The 21,509-nt window shown below is 37.7% G+C and overlaps 2 protein-coding genes across 7 annotated transcripts in view; one reads left to right on the forward strand and one right to left on the reverse strand.

The window, feature by feature from the left end:
* PARG (poly(ADP-ribose) glycohydrolase) overlaps positions 1-21,509 on the forward strand; it is a 147,368-nt gene that overhangs the window by 25,255 nt on the left and 100,604 nt on the right. The window lies entirely within an intron of this gene.
* On the reverse strand, positions 14,857-15,967 carry LOC128581775 (isopentenyl-diphosphate Delta-isomerase 1-like). The gene is made up of 2 exons (XM_053584990.1): positions 15,947-15,967; positions 14,857-15,863 (listed from the first exon to the last, which is right to left on the reverse strand). The coding sequence occupies exon 2, from the start codon at positions 15,829-15,831 to the stop codon at positions 15,148-15,150; it is 684 nt and encodes a 227-aa protein (XP_053440965.1). The 5' UTR covers positions 15,832-15,863; positions 15,947-15,967; the 3' UTR covers positions 14,857-15,147.

Here is a 21,509-nt window from a genome sequence, read left to right on the forward strand (position 1 = left end):
GTTCATTTCCTATGACATTACTATGCTAAAAACTAGTCTGTCCCTTAGGACTGTTGGTGGCAATCCAAAAGAAGGTGATTGGCTAATTCCATTGTCAGAAATCAAGCATTAAGATTGTTATGAATTTGGGCGGCTCCTGTGGCTCAATAGGAAGGGTCCCACATACTGAGGGTGGCAGGTTTGAACTTTGCCCCGACCAAATTGCAACAGAAAAATAGCCGGGTGTTGTGGTGGGTGCCTGTAGTCCCAGCTAACTAGGGAGGCTGAGGTAAGAGAATCACGTAAGCCCAGGAGTTGGAGGTTGCTGTGAGCTGTGACATCATGGGACTCTACCAAGGGCGATAAAGTGAGACTGTCTCTAAAAAAAAGATTATTATGTATTCTTATGGTTAGTACCTCCGGTTAATTTTGGAAGAGACTAAAAATGTGCAAATGTAATTGATAGTAGTAGAAATAACACCACCACCTCTTTTTTCTACTAGAAATGTTAAATTAAGAAATTATTTGTTAGGCAGCATAATACACAGCAGTGTCCTCAGATTTATTCTTTATCTGAATCCTGGAGACCTTGTTATCACGAAAATAAAATAAAGATCACTGTCCACCATCTTACCCAAGTTTCAAATTCAGTAGATCTAGGTTGGGACCTGACACTTTGACAAATTCACAGGTACTGCTGGTGGTTTAGGGATTGCACTTTGTGAACCACTGGTGTAAAAAAGAGCATAGCATTAGAAGTGGGAATTACTATTTCTTAGTTTCATCTCTGTGACCTTGGGGAAGTCACATGACCTCTGCACTTTATTATCCTCGGTTGTAAAATGGACAAAATCACAACTTTATTTACCTTACCAGCATGTTTTAAGGGTCTAGCTAACTAATGTATCTAAAATCACTTTTAAAGTTCTAGCATGATAATCAGATATGCTGTACTTTCTTACCTCTGAAAAGCTTGTTTTGCCTCTTTACAAAAAACAGTTCTTTATTAACATGTCTTAATTACAGGAAACTCGAAAAATATAAAAAGTAAGACAATAAAAATTACCCATGATTTTGCTTCCCAGAAAAATCAATCTTAACATTTAAAAAAATGTAATTCTATTCATTTCCATATATTGAATGTGGATTTGTTAATGTAAAAAAAAATTATTTTTTGAGACAGTCTTACTATGTTGCCCTCAGTAGAGTACTGTGGCGTCATAGCTCACAGCAACCTCTAACTCTTGGGCTTAAGTGATTCTCTTGCCTCAGCCTTAATGTAATAATTTTAAAATGAACATCTTTTTACCTAAATCTTTCATATCATTGACTGTGTCATAGACTAGATTTCTAGGCATATAATTATCAGATCAAAGGGCATGTTGATTTTGAGGCCAATGGTATATACTGCCAATTTACCTTCCTAGAAGGTTCTTCCAGTTTCCAGTTTTCACCAGCAGTATGTAAGAGTCCTATATCATCGTGTCCTCCTCAGTATATTTACTTTCAAAGCGTGATAGTCTATAAAAGCACCCTGTACAATATCTTTTGCAGCATAAGGGCTTAATACATCTGTTTGCTATAATTATTGTTGCCTAAGAAAGTATAGTTATAAGATAGTCATTTTGGAAAAGCAAACTAGTTTAGGATAAAGTAGTTTTCTAGCAACCATAGTGATGTCAGTATGAGATATGAGAGTTCTTTTATTTAAATGATATTACTTCTCAGACCTTGCATAAATACAGTAAAATGTGGGGTTTATAATACAAATTATAAATATGAAATCTAACTTCCCTTGAAAGTTTAAGATCATTTTTCTCCTCGGTATCTCTTCTGTATGAAACATTTTTACATACCCAAAGAAAGTTTGTTGCTTTTGAGAAAAGAAGGAAAGAAATAATATTTCCTGAGGACCTGTGTATACTAAAAGGATTATATATAGAGAGACTGTGTTATAGTCCATTATTTTACTTAGAGGAAACACAGTCTACAGCATCCTTTATGATTCACCCATGCAAGTTTCAACTTGCTTGGCTTATCGGTGTTGCTGAGAGGGCTTCATTTGTTCCATCCACGTAATTTTTGTGTATCTCAGAACTTTTGTAATGACCCACGTATTATTGCTTTTAATTCTGAAACATCTTTGTGAACTGTGGGTAATACATTCAGTTTAGAAAGGAACATATACTTAGGTTTGGAGAGGTTAAGTAACTTGTTCACCATTATACATGTATTAAATGGGTAAATCTAGGTTTGAGCTCAATTCAGTTCCTATGCACAATGGCTGACTAGTGACAATTTCATTGGCTACATGTAGGGCTAAGTAGAACCTGAACCTATGTCCTTTTCATTGTTATGATATTTATCCCTTAAAGAACACCTATGTATAAGATGCTGTACTAGCAAAGATACAGAAGAGATTGATAGCTTTATCCTCTGACAGTGAGGGGCACTGGACATGTCCACAAATGACCGTAATAATAATTGGGCAGAGTGAGAGAAATACTCCATTAGAGCCTGGTGGGTCATGGAAAGGCAAAAGAGTTTTGTTTTGGATCATCGGGCAAACATCATAGAGAACATAGTGCTTGGGTTTGGTTGAGAGTATAAAATGTATAAAGGGAAAAATAGTTAAAAAATATATTTATTTAAATAATATATATATTAAATATACTGGCTTTTTTCTTTTAGCAAAATCTTTTCATGACTCATGTTATACCATGTATCAATACTTCATATGTTTTATTGTTGAATAATATTCCATTGTATGAGCCTACCACATATTTTTATCAGTTGACAGACATTGGGTTGTTTCCACTTTTGGCTGTTTATCGCCTGTAATGCTACTGTGAACACTAGTGGACAGGTTTGTTGTGTGGCCATGTTTTCATTTCTCTTAAGTGTATATACCGAGGAGTGGAATTGATGGGTTATGTAGTAACTCTTTAATACTTTGAGGAACTGCCAGATTGTTTTTTGAAGTGGTGCTAAATCATTTTATAATCTCATCAGTAATATATAAAGGTTCTGATTTCTTCCTATCTTCCCCAGCACTTGAGGTGTATGTCTTTTTTATTTCAGCCATTTTAGTCAGCGTATGATAGTATCTTATTGTGGTTCTGATTTGCATTTTTGTATTAACTAATGTTGCTTATCTCTTCATGTGCATATTGGCCATTTGTGTATCTTCTATGGAGAAATTTCCATTTAAATCCTTTATCTTGACTGGGTATAATGGCTCACGTCTGTAATCCCAGCACTTTGAGAGGCCAAGGCAGCAGCCTGGGCAACTTGACAAGACCCTGTCTCTGTTAAAAAAACAAACAAACAAAAGCCAGGTGTGGTGGTGTGTGCCTATAGTTCTAGCTACTCAGGAAGCTGAGACAGGAGGATCACTTGAGACTAGGAATTTGAGGCTATGAGGCTATGATGGTGCAGCTGCATTCTAGCCTGGGCAACAGAGCAAGGTCTTGTTTGAAAAAAATTTAAAAAAATGTTTAATTTTGATGAAGTCTAATTTATCAATTTTTTTCTTTTGTTGCTTTTGTTTTGGAGGCCATATTTAAGTTGACGTAGGGTCACAAAGCTTTACTCCTATGTTTCTTTTAAGAATGTTATAGCTTTAGCTCTTACACTTAATGTTCATTACCATTTTGCATTAATTTTAGAGGTTCAGTTTTATTTTCCATGTGAATATCGATTTCCATCTAATTTTCATGTATGGTATAAGGTAAGGGTACAGTCTCACTATTTTGCACTATCTGGTTGTCCCAGCATCATTTGTTGAAAAGACTGTTCTGCCCCTATCGAATTGTCTTGGCACCTTTTCAAAACTAATTGACCATAAACAGGAGGGTTTGTTTCTGGTCTCTGGATTCTATTCCATTGATCGATTTTTCTGTCCTTACGCCACTATTGCACAGTCTTGCTTACTGTAACTTTGTGGTACGTTTTAAAATCAGGAGGTGTGCATCCTCTAACTTTGTTTTTTTCCAGGTTATTTAGGCTATTTTGTATCCTTTGCATTTCACTTGAATTTTAGGGTTAATTTATTAGTTTCTGTAAAAACCTAGCTGCCAAGGGCAATGTTTATAATATAATCATGTTAGCAGAATCCAAACTTAATTTCTGCATTTTTGAGGTAGTGCCAGTGATTTCAACATTACTTTCTAGAGCTTTGACCCATATGGTGTTTAAAGGAAGACAGAAAGTAGATAATGCAAGTCTTATCTCTGTGTCAGAAAACTGTGTATCTCAAGGTATCCTTGAATCTAACTCTTCTACTTTTACAGAAATGGAATTTCTTATGCAGTTAAAAGTTGATTCCTTGTCACTTGTTGGAATATAACATCTGTATTTTGTAATTTTGGGGGCTTAAACTGGGTACGGTGGTTAACTTTGGTAAGAAGTAATATTAAATTTGATACCTTGACATGGCAGTAAGCATGCCATTGGTTATAATACCTCTGTCACCTTGCTGTGAGGTAAAGTAGGCACTTTTTCCTTTTCTTAATGAGAATACCCAGATAGGACCTTGTTGCCCCTTTTTCTGGTAACCTTGCCCAGAAGTGTGCATGAAAGGGTAATATTCAGTACCCTTACTGTACTTTAGATGTTACCAAATATACTGTTTGGTGTGCTAATGTAGATCATAAATATGAAGTGATTACCAAGGTGCTGATGATAGTTTTACAGATCTTTGGAAAGAAGAGTTCTTGCATTTTTGACCTTTCGATTTTTATTTAGTTTGCAAACATATGGAGGGTTGGAGAAGTCCCCACAATTATACCAAATATTCATTTGTTATTGTATTCTCCAAGACTTTGCACACATACATCTTACAGATAGATATAAATGTATGTTCAAAATATTTTATGCTATATTCTGAAATCTTCTGTGTTATATAGGGTTTATAGTGTTTAGCCTTAATGGTTGCATAATATTCCATGAAATTGATAAATCGTTTGCTTAGCCATTCCAGTATTAGGAGATTTGAGGAAATCTGTTTGTATAGAGCATATCTAGAGATTCAAAGATCTGTTTCTCTGTTACTGTTTGCTTTTCTGTCATTGTGAGTATATTTAACAAAAGACATTGAACGTTTAATACATTTGTGTGTTCTTCTGTCCATCAAGTCTCCAAAGATACTAATATAGAACTTTGCCAAATCATGGCCCACAAGGACAACATTGCTTGGGCTGGCAGTGTTAATGAGAAGAAGCAAGTGTCTAATAAAGATATTGGTGGGATTGGTGAAGGAAAAGAAGATTTTTATCACAAGGGAAACAACTTTTTGGCTAGGTTTTAAACTATAAATGAGTTACATTTGCTTTGCATTATCTGTATCTACATTCTGGACTATAAGTACTTCTTTATAAAGGATTCTTAAACATTTGTTTATTAACAGAATTTGGAAATTGTTTACTTAGATGTCGCTTTGGACTCTGAGTGGCTTGTTTTGCTAAGAAAAAAACAAGTTCAAATTTGACATATCAAAATTAATATTTTGCAATTAAGCTTATTTTGAGGCTGTTGATGCTAATTCTTAAAACCTTTGTTTGGTTAATTCTGTGAGTAATAAATTTTATAACCCAAGCTACGTTACAGCAAGAGGTTTTATAATAACATCAACAGACACATTGTACATGTTTGTGTAATTACCTACTTACTGGTGTCTAGGACAAGGAGTAAGGGCCCCAGAACCTCAGTCTGGGATGTGAGCATCTTCCATTGGCGCAGAAGTGAGGGGTATTGACTAAGCTTCTTTTTATTTTGTGAGAAACCAGCAAAGATCACAGAGATCAATCTGTTAATTTGTAATTTAAAGTTATATTTTAGGTGCTACTGTGTAGAAATGGCCATTATTTAGTGTTTTTTGCATCTTGAGTGCTAATATTGGTTTTCTTCCATGCCAGCTGTTGGAAGTGCTAGTAACAAACGATCTATTTTATGGCTCTCCTGTGTGGTGTTCCACAAAATTAAATTCGAACACTTGTGTAGTTTGTATTCTAAATGAATCAGTATATTTACTTCCAGCATTTTTCACATGAAAGTTTAACAAAATGTCCTATGTGTTAGAAATGGTCTCTGTTAGTACATTTGGAAGGATTTTAACTACTTCTGTCTTATAACACCTATGACATTACTTCATTTCATTTAGTGTTTTACCTTGTCAAGTTTATATTATATTAAAGCCATAATGACTGAAGAAGGTCAAGGGGGTTATGTTTAAGAGGGGTTTCTGTTTCTGTGATGCTCGTTTCTATTTCTGCACTTGGATTGTTATTAAAAAATGGATGTTTTCTTGATAATAATTATTCATTAGATTACAAATATATATTTTATTTACTTTTTGAATAAACATTCACAATACATCTAAAATTTTAAGTTACTTAATATAAAGAGCTTTAAATTCCACATTTGATTTATATAACAAACGTTTTTGGCAAATGGATTAATTGTTGAAATGAAACCTAAGGATTTTAATGACTGTTCCATCTTTCTTTCCGTGTATAGATAGGGATGTATATACTTCTCATTTCTTCCTTCCTTTGGTTTATCCATGAAGGATGCCAAGTAAGTAAATGAGGTGATTTTGTTTTTTTCATCTGTGGCTGCTGAAAGTGGAGAGTGAGAGATAGGAGTTTAAGAATGAGAGGACATGTAAAAATAAAATGTGAAAAATTTAGACTTAAGAGTAGAAAAGTTTTGTTTTTGTGACAAAGCTAGTTACATATTTCTCTTTGGAAGCTACAACTGAAAAAATATATATATGTATATATACTCACACAAATATATACATATCACATTAAGTCTGTGCCTCAAATCATATGTGCAAAATAGGTTCTTTATTACAATCAGAAATTATACACTATTTTTCTTTGAAATATTATTAAAATATTGAATACACATTATCCTCTTAGCTGTTATCCTGTGACTTGTCAAAGAAAGGCTGTTTAAAGCCTCTCTCACTGTAAATAAGGGTGCATAAATCTCTTGTTTGTGTGCTACTTAATTTTAAAAGGTAAATGAGAGCCTGGTGTGGTAGGTGACACTCATAATCCCAGTACTTTGGGAGGTTGAGGTGGGAGGTTCACTTAAAGCCAGGAGTTTAAGACCAGGCTGAGCAACATAGTGAGATCCCATCTCTACAAAAATTAGCCGAGAATGGTGGTATGTGCCTGTGTTCCCAGCTACTCAGAAGGCTGAGGTTGAGAGGATATCTCGAGCGCAGGAGTTTGAGGTTGCAGTGAGCTATGATGATGTCACTGCATTCTAGCTAGGGCAATAGTGGGACACTTTATCTCAAAAATATAAATAAATAAAATAAATGAAAGTTAAATAGAAGTTATATTGCGTTTTCAGGGATGCAAATTAAGTGGATCAAATTATGCCTAAGTCGCCTATTTGTCAGTTATTTATGTCATTTTTTTAAATTTGTTAATTTTTTTTTTGTTAAATCATAGCTTTGTACATTAGTGCAATCAAGGGGTACAATGTGCTGGTTTCATATACAATCTGAAATATTCTCATCAAACTGTTCAACGTAGCCTTCATGGCATTTTCTTAGTTATTATATGTAGACATTTGTATTCTGCATTTAGTAAGTTTCACCTGTACCCATTCTGAGATGCACCATAGGTGCGACCCCACCCATTACCCTCCCTCCACCTTAACCTCCCTTCTCCCTTCCCTTCCCTTGGCCCTTTCCTCGTATTCTTGTGCTATAGTTGGGTTATAGGCTTCATGTGAAAGCTATAAATTAGCTTCATAGTAGGGCTGAGTACATTGGATACATTTTCTTCCATTCCATTGGATACTTTGCTAAGAAGAGTATGTTCCAGCTCCATCCATGTAAACATGAAAGAGGTAAAGTCTCCATCTTTCTTTAAGGCTGCATAATATTCCATGGTATACATTTACCACAATTTGTTAATCCATTCGTGGGTCGATGGGCACTTGGGCTTCTTTCATGACTTAGCAATTGTGAATTGGGCTGCAATAAACATTCTGGTACCGATGTCTGTGCTATATTGTGATTTTTGGTCTTCTGGGTATAAACCTAGTAAAGGAATTATAGGATGGAATGGCAGGTCTATTTTTAGGTCTCTAAGTATTCTCCAAACATCCTTCCAGAAGGAATGTATTAGTGTGCATTCCCACCAGCAGTGCAGAAGTGTGCCCTTTTCTCCACATCCACACCAACATCTCTGGTTTTGGGATTTTGTTATGTGGGCTACTCTTACTGGGGTTAGGTGATATCTCAAAGTAGTTTTGGTTTGTATTTCTCTGATGATTAGGGATGATGAGCTTTTTTTCATGTGTTTGTAGATCATGCATCTGTCTTCTTTAGAGAAGTTTCTCTTCAAGTCCCTTGCCCACCCTGAGATGTGATCACGTGTTCTTTTCTTGCTAATAAGTTTGAGTTCTCTGGATTCTGGTTATTAGACCTTTATTGGAGGTATAACCTGCAAATATTTTCTCCCATTCTGAGGGCTGTCTGCTGGCTTTACTATGTTCTTGGCTGTGCAGAAGCTTTTTAGTTTCATCAGGTCCCAGTAATGTATTTTTGATACTGCTTCAATTGCCTGGGGAGTCCTCCTGATAAAATATTCACCTAGGCCGATTCCTTCAAGAGTTTTCCCTGCACTTTCTTCAAGTATTTTTGTAGTTTCATGTCTTAAGTTTAAATCTTTTATCCAGTGAGAGTCTATCTTAGTTAATGGTGAAAGGTGCGGGTCCAGTTTCAGTCTTTTACAGATTGCCAGCCAGTTCACCCAGCACCATTTGTTAAATAGGGAATCTTTTCCCCACTGAATGTTTTTAATTGGCTTGTCAAAGATCAAATAACGGTAAGTAGCTGGATTCATCTCTTGGTTCTCTATTCTGTTCCAGACATCTACTTCTCTGTTTTTGTGCCAGTACCATGCTGTTTTGATCACTATCGATTTATAGTCTGAGGTCTGGTAGCGTGATTCCTCCTGCTGTGTTTTTATCGCTGAGTGATGTTTTGGCTATTCAAGGTTTTTTCTGATTCCATATAAAATGAAGTCTTATTTTTTCAAGATCTTTAAAGTATGACAATGGAGCTTTAATAGGAATTGCATTAAAATTATGTATTGCTTTGGGTAGTATAGACATTTTAACGATGTTGATTCTTCCCAGCCATGAGCACGGTATGTTTTTCCATTTGTTAACATCTTCAGCTATTTCTTTTCTTAAGGTTTCATAGTTCTCTTTGTAGAGATCTTTCATGTCCTTTTTTGGGTATACTCCCAAATATTTCATCTTCTTTGGCACTACTGTGAAAGGAATAGAGTCCTTGACTTTTTTTGGCTTGGTTATTGTTGGTATATATAAAGGCTACAGATTTATGGGTGTTGATTTTGTAGCCTGAGACATTGCTGTATTCCTTGATCACTTCTAAAAGTTTTGCAGTAGAATCCCTAGTGTTTTCCAGATATACGATCATATCATCTGCGAAGAGTGAAAGTTTGATCTCTTCTGACCCTATGTGGATACCCTTGATTGCCTTTTCTTCCCTAATTGCCATGGCTAAAACTTCCATTACAATGTTAAAGAGCAATGGAGACAATGGGCAACCTTGCCTGGTTCCTGATCTAAGTGGAAATGATTTCAATTTAACTCCATTCAATATGATATTGGCTGTGGGTTTGCTGTAGATGGTCTCTATTAGTTTAAGAAATGTCCCTTCTGTACTAATTTTCTTAAGTGTTCTGATCAGGAAGGGATGGTGGATATTATCGAAAGCTTTTTCTGTGCCAATTGAGTGAATCATATGGTCTTTATTTTTTAGTTTGTTTATGTGCTGAATTACATGTATAGATTTACGTATATTGAACCAGCCTTGAGACCCTGGGATAAATCCCACTTGGTCATGGTGTATAATTTTTTTGATGTGTTGTTCTAGTTCTTCTTTAAAGGTTTGGTAGAATTCTGACGTAAAGCCATCTGGTCCTGGGCTTTTCTTTTTAGGCAGATTTTCTATAGTTGATGCTATTTCAGAACTTGATATAGGCCTATTCAACATTTCCACTTCGTTCTGCCTAATTCTTGGTAGGTGGCATACTTCCAGGTATTGGCCGATTTCTTTCAGATATTCATATTTCTGGGTAGAGTTTCTTGTAGCATTCATTAAGGATTTTTTGAATTTCTGAGGGGTCTGTTGTTATTTCATTGTTACCATTTCTGATTGATGAAATTAAGGATTTTACTCTTTTTTTTCCTGGTTAGATTGGCCAAAGGTTTATCTATTTTATTGATCTTTTCAAAAAACCAACTTTTGGATTTATTGATCTGTCATATAATTCTTTTGTTTTCAATTTCATTTAATTCTGCTCTGATTTTGGTTATTTCTTTTCTTCTGCTGGGTTTGGGGTTGGAATGTTCTTCCTTCTCCAGTTGCTTGAGATGTCCCATTAAGTTATTAACTTCCTCTCGTTCCATTTTCTTGAGGAAGGCTTGCAGTGCTATAAATTTCCCTCTTAGGACTGCCTTTGCGGTATCCCAGAGGTTCTGATAACTCATGTCTTCATTGTTGTTTTGTTCCAAAAAGTTGGTGATTTCCTTCTAAATCTCGTCTATAACCCATCTATCCTTGTTTAGCTTCCATGTTTTTGTATGGGTATGCAGATTCCTGTTGTTATTGAGTTCAACTTTTATTCCATGATGATCTGAGAAGATGCAAGGAATAATTTCTATTTTTAAAAATTTGCTGAGGTTAGATTTGTGGCCTAGGATGTGGTCGATTTTGGAGTATGTTCCATGGGCTGATGAGAAGAAGAATGTGTATTCAGTTTTGTTGGGATGAAATGTTCTGTAGATGTCTGTTAAGTCCAGATGTTGAATGGTTAAGTTTAAATCTGAAATGTCTTTGCTTAGCTTCTTTTTTTTTTGGGGGGGGGGTTTGGCCAGGGCTAGGTTTGAACCCGCCACCTCTGGCATATGGGACCGGCACCCTACTCTTTGAGCCACAGGCACTGCCCTGCTTAGCTTCTTTTTGGAGGATCTATCCAGCACTGCTAAAGTGGGTTAAAATCTCCAACTACTATCGAACTGGAGGAAATCAAGTTGCTCATGTCTGTTAGAGTTCCTCTTATAAATTGAGGTGCATTCTGGTTGGGTGCATAAGTATTAATAACTGAAATCTCATCATATTGAGTATTACCTTTAACAAATATGAGGTGTCCATCCTTATCCTTCCTTATTTTGGTTGGTTTAAAGCCTATTGCGTCTGCGAATAGGATTGCAACGCCTGCTTTTTTCTGCTTTCCATTTGCCTGAAGTACACCCTGTTTCCCCGAAAATAAGACTGTGTCTTATTTTAAGGTATGCTCCCAAAGATGTGCTAGGTCTTATTTTCAGGGGACGTCTTATCTTTCCTGTAAGTAGGTCTTATTTTCGGAGGATGTCTTATTTTCGGGGAAACGGGGTAGATGACCATCCCCTCACCTTGAGTCTATTTTGTCTTTTAATATAAGATGAGATTCTTGTATGCAGCAGATATCTGGCTTGAGTTTTTGTATGCAGTCAGCCAACCTGTGCCTCTTTTAGATTCTTTTTTTTTTTTTTTTTTTTTTTGGCCAGGGCTGGGCTTGAACCCGCCACCTCTGGCATATGGGACCGGCGCCCTACCCGTTGAGCCACAGGCGCCGCCCAATTATAACTTCTTTTTTTTTTTTTTTTTTTGTGGTTTTTGGCCAGGGCTGGGTTTGAACCCGCCACCTCTGGCATATGGGACCGGCGCCCTACTCCTTGAGCCACAGGCGCCGCCAACCTGTGCCTCTTTTAGAGGACAGTTTAAACCATTCACATTAATTGAGAATATCGATAAGCCTTTGGAGGGTCCGGTGTACATTTTTAATCCTTATGAGGCTGTGGAAGTTGGAATTTGATCAAAAATTTTTGGGTGGGTTTACCTTTGTGGTGTAGGATTACGCTGGTCTTTATGGAGGATAGGTCTGAGAATATCCTGGAGAGCTGGTTTAGTTATGGCATCTTTCTTCAACATGTGAATGTCATTAAAGTATTTAATTTCTCCATCATAAATGAAACTCAAAGTTTAGCTGGGTACAGGATCCTGGGTTGAAAGTTATTTTGTTTTAGGAGATTAAAAGTCGATGACAATCCTCTTCCAGCTTGAAAGGTTTCAGCAGAGAAATCTGCAGTTATTCTAATATTCTTGCCCTTGTAGGTGATGGTTTTCTTTCGTCTGGCTGCTTTCAGAATTTTCTCCTTCATATTAACTTTAGTGAAATTGATTATGATGTGTCTGGGGGGTGTCTTATTCCGGTTAAGTTGTGCTGGAGTTCTGAAACTGTTTGCTATCTGATTTCAGAATCTCTTGGCATGTCTGAAAAGTTCTCTTTCATAGTCTCGTGGAGAAGAGACTCTGTGCCTTGGGAAGCCACTTCGTCGCTTTCGGAGATCCCTATAAGACGAATATTGGTTTTCTTTGAAGTAGCCCAGAGCTCTCTGAGAGAGTGATCTGTTTTTGCCCTCCATTTCTCTTCCTCTTTGAGAGTTGGGAGTGTTCAAAAGCTTCGTCTTCAGTGTCAGAAATCCTTTCTTCTACTTGCTCCGTTCTGTTACTGTGAGATTCTACTGTGTTTTTCAGATCTTTGAGAGATGCAACTTCTTGTCTGAATGTGTCAGAAATCTTTGGTCATTTGGTGTTTGAATTCGTTGAATTCTTGAAGTATCTTTTGGGTTACTGCTTGGAATTCTAATTTGATCTTATTTGCTATCCAGATTCTGAATTTGATTTCTGACATCTCAGCTGTTTGTTTGTGCATGGGATCTTGTGCTGTGTCTGCCCCATTTAACCTTGGGGGAGTTGATCTACTCTGATTATTCATATTGGCAGAGTTTTTCTGTTGATTTCGCCTCATGATTGTTTTTCACAATGTTGCCTTTGGCTGTCCTCAGAGTTTGGGAGGTGTCTGTCCAAGATTAGACCCCAGCAGGATCACTCTGTTGTTGCTGAATCTTTGTAGGGAGTGACCCTGTGTAGTTCCTCTGGGGCTACCCCAGCCAGGGAGTTCTGGTTGTGGAAGCAGCTCCGGAGTGTGACACACCTGGATCCAGCAACAGGGTGGGGGCTGGTGCACACAGTTCTGGGATTGCCTGGCCCTCGGTGACTTTGGCACAGAGACCCCAAGGCTCCAGCAGTCTCTGTCCAGACAAATGGCTCTGCATAGAGGCAGGGAGGACTCTGGAGGGCACGCGGCTACCAGAGTCCCTGGCCAGACGAGCCATGTGGAGACAGGGAGGATACAGGAGGGAGGATGTGGGGTTGCACGACTCTCTGAGTTCCTGGTCAGGGCGTGTGGAGGCCCGGCGGGCATGGGTCGTGGGCAGCTTTTACCATGGTCCAGGCGGGCACTGATCCCGGTTGCAGCGCAGTTTTTAGGGAGTCTGGGTGGGCTGGAGTTCTGAAACTGTCTGATATCTGAATTTCAGAATCTCTTGGCATGTCTGGAAAGTTGACTTTCATAATCTCATGGAGAAGAGACTCTGAATCTCTTCTCCAGTCGCGGCGCAGCTCTTATGGAGGTCCGGGTGGGAGTATATATGTCATTTTAAATTAAAAAACCACGTACAACATAATTTATTGTCCCGCAAACAGAGGCAATTATTGTTATACTTGTGTTTAACTAAAATAACGTATTTTGAACTCATGTGATTATGAAGAAATTTTTCAAAATTATTGGCAAAGCATCAGTAGAAACTCAGCAAAAACACCATTAGTTTGTTTTAAACTAGATCACCAGAAATGTTATCTCACATTTACAGAGTAATGGCTAGAAAAAATTATGTTTTGATTCATGCCTTTATTATTTAATAAAATGTTATTATGTTTAAAGTATTAGGCAAAATCATAGTATAAATCACCTGTCTTTCAATAGCATAAAACAATAGTTGTATGCTCATGCATCTTTTGAACTTCAGTGCATTTATACTTAAGTGATACATTATAGGTTCTTGGCCTTTTTGCAGTGTGGATACTACCCTGTTTCCTCGAAAATAAGACAGTGTCTTATTTTAAGGTGTGCTCCCAAAGATGTGCTAGGTCTTATTTTCAGGTGACGTCTTATCTTTCCTGTAAGTAGGTCTTATTTTCAGGGAAACAGGGTATTATGGGTAGCTTATCTCACGATATGGTAACTATAGTGAATGTAGTTAGTATTTTTTGTATATTAAAAATTTTAGAACAAAAATAGTAGTAGGGAATTTGTTCTTTTCTCTCTCCTCCCCCAACCCTGTACCTCTCTATAAACATTTCAGAAAATGGTAGTGTTCTTTAGAATAGTTTGGGGAAAGCTGACCTTGGGCAATAGGTTTTTGTAACCACTGTTAAGCATAAGAACAGATTTTCTTAGTGTAGTAACCAGTAAGGAAGGTGGCCTTTGTTCTATGGTAGCTGGGTGGGGGCTGGGTGGCAGTTGTAATGCAGAAGTAAATGTATATAAACAAATTGTGCTTAGCTTTTGATTTAGAATTTTTCCTAGCTAATCTATTTTTCTGGATCTTTCTTCAAAGCCTAAAAAATTTATAGTGTCCTTGTAATATTTGTCATAAAGAGCCTCTAGCAAACTCCTAATCAAATGAAAGCAGCCTTGAATGTTTCATAAGACTACAGCTAAATGTCTTTATCTCTCTAGCTTTCCAACCTCTGATTTGGAGTTCAGTGGAAATTTAACCTTTTTGGACTTCTTCCCTTGGTGACTCACAATCTCTGGAATCAATAAGGTCTGCATTACTTTACAGCTCAACTTAATTTAATTCATGAGAACTGTATGAGTGCAAAGGAAGCTAATCGGAGTCACTAAAATATTTTTTTTTTTTCAGGTTAAATTGTGTTTTATTTGTTCTCTTTCATTTCACAGTAACTTCTCCTCACATATATGGGGTGTGTGATACAAAATGGTTAGTTGTGTTTTCTACACAAGTTGTAAATTACCTTAAGTTTATGAAGGTAATTTATTTATTAGTTAACTAATTTATTATTAGTTGTGTTTTCAACACAAGTTGTAAATTGCCAATGTATCATATGAGAGTTTTCTTAACGGGGAACCAAATTTTATAAAAAAGTAATTCTAAGTTTACCAAACAGAGAAATCCTACAGTAATCATTCATCTCCACATTCACATTCTATGTGTTTTCTCATGGTCAACAAACTGGCTCAAATGATTTAAGTTATCCCACCATTTAAAGAGAAAAGTCTCTACAATAATTTTAAACCACGGTGTAATCTTAACTTCCCCACTGGCTGCTTTTTTCAGACGATCTTCCAGTTCTGCCTTGGACACGTAGCAGTAGCTTTTAACCTCATTGGGATCTGGATTCAGAGTCACGTTCTTCCTCACAAACAGAATGTAGTCAATCTCATGCTCACCCCAGATACCATCAGACTGGGCCTTGTAGTGAATTCGTGTCAAATAATTAATGTCTTCTGGAGGCACTTCTTGCAAAGGAATTCCCAATTCCGCATGTAGGCGCCTCTGTGCTGCCCGTCGCACTCCAAGGGCATTGCTCTCCTCAAGCTCGCCTGGATTACTTAATGGATGACTGCAACATGTGTTGGTAAAACAATCTGGAAAGGTAATTTTAGCCTCCGACCTCTGCTGTAGCAGCACCTTATTTTCAGTGTTGAATAAGAAGACACTAAAAGCCCGATGCAATAATCCTTTCTCAATGTTTTCATTGAGGTGACAATTCTTCTTAGTCTCAGCCCCAATTTTATTGTCATTTTCATCAATAAGTATACACATCTCTGCCAAGAGTTGAACTTGTTGCTCATCCAGATGGTTGGTATTTATCTCATGCATTGTTAAAAAATGTCTTATTTGACCTAGAACAACTGGGGCGGCACCTGTGGCCAAAAGGAGTAGGGCGCTGGCCCCATCGCAGGTGGAAGGTTCAAACCTGGCCCTGGCCAAAAACTGAGCGGCCTCCGGACCAAGTCGCCAGCCCCGTCACTAAAATATTAAAACAGATGAATTGTGACTTTTATATGTGTATGAAATGAGTGGCATTTCCCTTCCTGCTTTGGTTAATGTATGCTTTAGGATCGGGATACATGTTAGGGGTCTCATATTCATGATTTCTTGTAAAAGTGCATATCCTATAGGATGAATTGCTTCAACTGGAACTCGGTACTTTGCTTTTATAAACATGCTGATTATCATGGAAGATCAGTCTTAGTAGAACCCTCCATGCACTAGACCACTTATGAAATTAGAGTTTTTATTTTGTTTTTGTGAAATACTATCTGGGCCGTATTTCTGGACATAGCAGACAAGGAGGTTGGAAGTTACAGATACTCACAAATGAAAATCCATTCAGAATTCTTCCTGTATTCTAGGAATGAAATTAAGGTAGTACATTAATGTGCTGTAACTCCAACCTTTTGTTTATTCACGTGGCTCAAATAGCAATAGAGGCTATTCTTTTTAAATGTTGCACTGGCATTGATTTCATTATCTAAAACCTATTCTCTTTAGGAGGTAAACATAATTGCATGTTTTAATCTTTCCCATGATTTATATCTTTCTTTATCTGGTAACTCCGAGGTGTTTTTGGGGTTCTTTTTTTTTTTTTTTGTATTTCATTTACACAGTTTGACATGATGTCTTGATTTATAATTTCTGTTTAGAGTTTACATTTACTCTTTTTTGTTTCTGCTCATTGAAAATAAATGTTAGGGACCTTTTGGTTATGTACATGTAACATCTCATATTTAATTATTTAATAGTCCTGGAAGGACTATTGTAGCATATGTTATTTGAAGGTCAGAATAACAAGAGTAGGCCAGGTGTGGTGTCTCATGCCTGTAATCCTAGCTCTTTGTGTGATAGGCCACGTAGGAGGATTGCTTTAGGTCGGGTTCCAAGACCAGCCTGAGCAAAAGCGAGACCCTGTCTCTATAAAAAACAGAAATAGTAGCTAGGTGAGGTGGTATGTACCTGTAGTCCCAGCTACTCAGGAAACCGAGGCAGGAGGATCGCTTACACCCTGGAGTTTGAGGTTGCAGTGAGCTGTGATGACACCACTGTCCTCATGATTGGGCAAACAAGTGAGACCCTAGCTCCAAAATAAACAAATAACAGGACTGAATAAAAACAGAATGTTATATTTATTTTTAAATTTACATACTATTTTTTAATGTGTACTCTGTATAAATGAACAGTAAACTTGGTCACAAAGACTAAATAGGTCCATCTTACGTGGGAAGGTACTATTAGTTTTGTGATCTACCAAATATTTTAGTGTTGGTACTGCTAGAGGAAAGTTATCATCCATGATTGATTGCAATGGTAATGATAGGTAATGATTAACTACATGATGTTGTCAGATGAGGCTGTCAGATTCTAAGCTGGTGAAACAATTATTCTTTATAGTGTATTTAAGAAGTTTTTAATAAGTTGAGTGCATAGTGCCTTGTTGCCACACATTCTTTTTGATTTTGAAGAGCTCTACAAAAAGACATTTTCTGCAGCAAGGGCCATTTCCAGCATAGTGAAATAATGGAATATTTTCACATGAACTCCAAAGTGATATATATTGAGGTAATTCTAGCTGTTTAATCTACATCAGCCCTGGGAAACCTAGCTCTGACATAAAACAAGGGATCTGTTCCACTGCTAGTGAGATGTTGAACTCTTATTGTCGATGCTCACTGGGTTAAGTGGCCACATGTACTGATAGTGGACCCTATTTCCCTTATTCTCCTGGTCACTTATTCTAATTCTGCTCCTTAAGTTACAGACCATTCTAGCTTCCTTTTTCTTTCTTATTTATGTATTATTACTATTTTTTTGATACAGAGTCTCACCACGTCGCCCTCAGTAGAGTGCTATGGCGTCACAGCTCACAGCAACCGCCAACTCTTGGCCTTAAGCGATTCTCTTGCCTCAGCTTCCCTATTAGCTGGGACTACAGGCGCCCGCCACAACGCCCGGCTATTTTTTGTTGCAGTTTGGCCAGGGCCGGGTTCGAAGTCGCCACCCTTGGTATATGGGGCCAGTGCCCTACCCACTGTGCCACAGGTACCGCCCCTGGCCTCCTTTTTCATGGAAATTCTTATCTATTATAGTCATAGCCCTATCTCCTCTCACATTTACCCCTTCTGCAAGATCTTCCTTGTAGATAACTCTCCTGTGTTTGCTGGAGCATCTTATTCGGCTGTCTGTGGTATAGACAGTGATAGTGCTTATTATTGAGAGCTGTTCTATGTACCACATATAGTATAACTAGTATGCTTTGTCTCATTCAGTTTTAATAACCAACCCGTTAGGTAGACACTATTAATATTTCTGTTTTACAAGTGAAGAACTGAAAACCAAGACTTAAAGAATTTAAATAATTTGGTGGTGTCTTATATTTTATCTGTGGAATGTAGTGCATGCTGCCACTCAGTCTTTGATATAATACGCAGGAAAGAAACAATTTGAACATAGCACCCAAACATTAGTTCCATTGGAAATGATCAGAAAAAAGGGGAAGATTCATTATAAAAGCCAACTGAGTAAAGGTAGAGAGGCCCAATAAGTTCAAAGATTTGAATTAAAGGTAGAAAGAAGAGGAGCTTAGAAAAAGTTGTCCTTCATGGCCTGTGGTTTTAGATCTGGCATTATTTAGAAGCACAAACTTAGGGAGGACCCCTGCCTCTCAAGTTCCAACAATATTTGTTCCTTTGAATCCTTGCCATCTGCTTATATTCTTTCTCCCAATTCTTATTATCTGCCCATCTTTGACCACTGCCTTTCTTCTCACCTGCTACCTGACATTGACTTGGGCAACTTTGGTTGATATTCATGTTGATGACACATTTGCTAGTCAGACCCAGGTCTGTGTGTCAGGCTGTTTATTTCTTTAGCCCATATAGCCCCAGATGACAGAGCTTAGGCCTGATTATCCCCTGGGCCAGTTCCATGTCTAGTGTCATAAGTTCTGAATTTCTCTACTACCACAGCTTCTTAGTTTTCTACTCCTTTATTCCTTCTGTGTTCTGTGTTTTTGAAGGTGTCCGCTGCTTCTACCCTTTTGCTGCGAGTCCACTGTGTCTTGGGTTGTATCACTCAAATACTTTGTAAATAAAGGATTGAATTGTTGGTGGAAAATACTGCATATTATGTTCTCCTACTAGTAATAATTCTGTGGAGTCTTACAGTAAAGAAACATGGCTTAGTTTTGTTTTATTAAACACTTTTTCCAGACATATTTATGTAAGCTTCTGTGTGACAGCTTATGATTTCCTTTGTATCTAATATTCTGTGGAACACATACTGCAAAGCACAGTTGTAATGTGGAAGGGAAGAAGAAAGGGAGGAAGTAATAAGTCCTACAGATAGGTCTTACTAAGAGTTTATGTCGCGGAATCAATTTGACCTTTGGTTCTTTTTGCTATTTTTCTATATATTTCCTCATTACTCTATGATTCTAAACCTTTTCATTGTTTTTTAATCTTTATCCATACTACATTGTTCATTTGCTTCTGCTTCACACCTCACGGAGTGATTTGAGGCCATCGAAAAGGGAAATCTTTTAGTCTCTTTATGTCAAGGGTTTTGACATTTTTTTGTCCATCTTTTTTTTTTTTTTTTTTTTGAGACAGAATCTCACTTGGTATAGTGCCGTGGCATCTTAGCTCACAGCAACCTCAAACTCTTGGACTCAAGTGATCCTCTTGCCTCAGCTTCTCAAGTAGCTGGGACTACAGGTGCTTGCCACAATACCCGGCTTGTCTCTCTCTTTCTTACCACAAAGGAAAAACTAGTTTTACTCCATTCATTAAGCTGAGCATGTCCAAAACAGAATTATAGCATACATATGTCACCGTACCTTTTCTGGCCTCATCCCTTTTTTCCTCATGCCTGGTTAATGCCTGCTTGACTTTCATTATTTAGTGTAGCTGTTGCTTCTGTAATTAAAACTTTTTTTTTTTTTTGCCTTCCTTTTTAGAGCAGTTTTGGGTTCTCAGCAAAATTGAACCGAAGTATAGCAATTTCCCCTATACTTCTGCCCCTATGCACACATGCATAGCATCCCCATCATCAGTATCATCCCCTACCACGGTGGTGTATGTACGGTTAATCAACCTATGTTGACACAGCCTTATTACCCAAAGTCCTGTGGTTGACTTCTTAGTTATCTGTCTTCCGTACTTTTCTTTGTAGGAGGCTGAGATTTGTTCTTTCGTATGTCTCTAACACGGAACATAGTGCTAAGAAGTTTATTTTTTGTTTGTTTTTACATTAAGCCATTTATTATAAAGGATATCATAAAGGGCACAGGTGAAGAGACGCATAGGGCAAAACGTGGGAAGAGGCAAGGAGCTTCTGTACCCTCCTCTGGTGCCCTGCTCACTAGGAGCCACCATGTATTCATCTATCTCGAAACTGTGCCAAGAACTTTAAATACCACTTAATGCGGGTGATATTTTTATCTTCAAATCTTTTCCTCTGTCAGCTCCTAATTGCCCATAGGATTTATTCACCTGGGTATTCCATGAGTACCTAAAACCAGCCCTATTTCCACTCCTACTCCAGATTCTGTGTCAGTGAATGGTTCCTCCGTCTGTCTATTCATTCACTCAAGCCAGAATTTGTTAATCATCTTAGCTGCCCTACTCTGTCTCAGTTGCTTCGTCCTACTGATCTGCCATTCCCTCATCTTATAGTAAGAAGCCATAATTTGACTTTCTGAACACCTCTTGAGTTGAGCTTATCTCTATTTCTGTTGCACGTCTCATCTGTACTGTCATTGTGATTCAGCTGGCAGATTGTAGTAGTCATCATTTAGCTGACCCTTATGTATAGTGTTGGTCCCTTCAAATACATCTTTTTTATTTTATTTCTTTTTTTTTTAGACAAAGCTGCCATGGGTAGAGTACTATGGCATCATAGCTCACAGCAACCCCAAACTCCTGGGCTTAAGTGATTCTCTTGCCTCAGTCTCCCAACCAGCTGGGACCACAGGCACCCACCACACTCCCAGCTATTCTTTTTGTTGTTGTTGTAGTTGTCATTGTTGTTTTAGCTGGCCTGGGCTGGCTTCGAACCTACCAGCCTCAGTGTATGTGGCTGGTGCTATGGGTGCTGCCCAAATCCATCTTTTATATTGCTTACACACAGGGAGCTATCTGAAGCATGTATCTTAAAACTTTCTGTGGCACTTTATTTATTGTCAGTTCTATGGGGTGATATTTATGGCTGCCCATGACCTTGCCTCTGTCCACCTCTCCAGCATCATTTCATACTACTTTCTTGCTCCAGATTTGATAGTTTAATGATTAAAGTATTTGTGGTTCTCCATCATGCTGTTTACCTGCTTTATGTTTTTTTTTAACTGCCCCAATTCACTTACATTTCTTGTATAAAATAGTATGTTGTGGCCACAGCTGGAGCCTGGGTCCTCTGCACAGAGATTCTGGTGTGCATCTTGACAAGATATTCAGTGAATTCCTGATAGGGAAACTTGCTGAATACAGTCTCTTTCCAGAGGT

The sequence above is a fragment of the Nycticebus coucang genome, chromosome 3 (genome assembly GCF_027406575.1).
Source record: "Nycticebus coucang isolate mNycCou1 chromosome 3, mNycCou1.pri, whole genome shotgun sequence".
Lineage (NCBI taxonomy): Eukaryota > Metazoa > Chordata > Mammalia > Primates > Lorisidae > Nycticebus > Nycticebus coucang.

What these genes read in the sequence shown, in the direction of transcription:
- LOC128581775 (XM_053584990.1), bottom strand. Translation starts at nt 15,831, where the DNA reads ATGCATGAGATAAATACCAACCATCTGGATGAGCAACAAGTTCAACTC.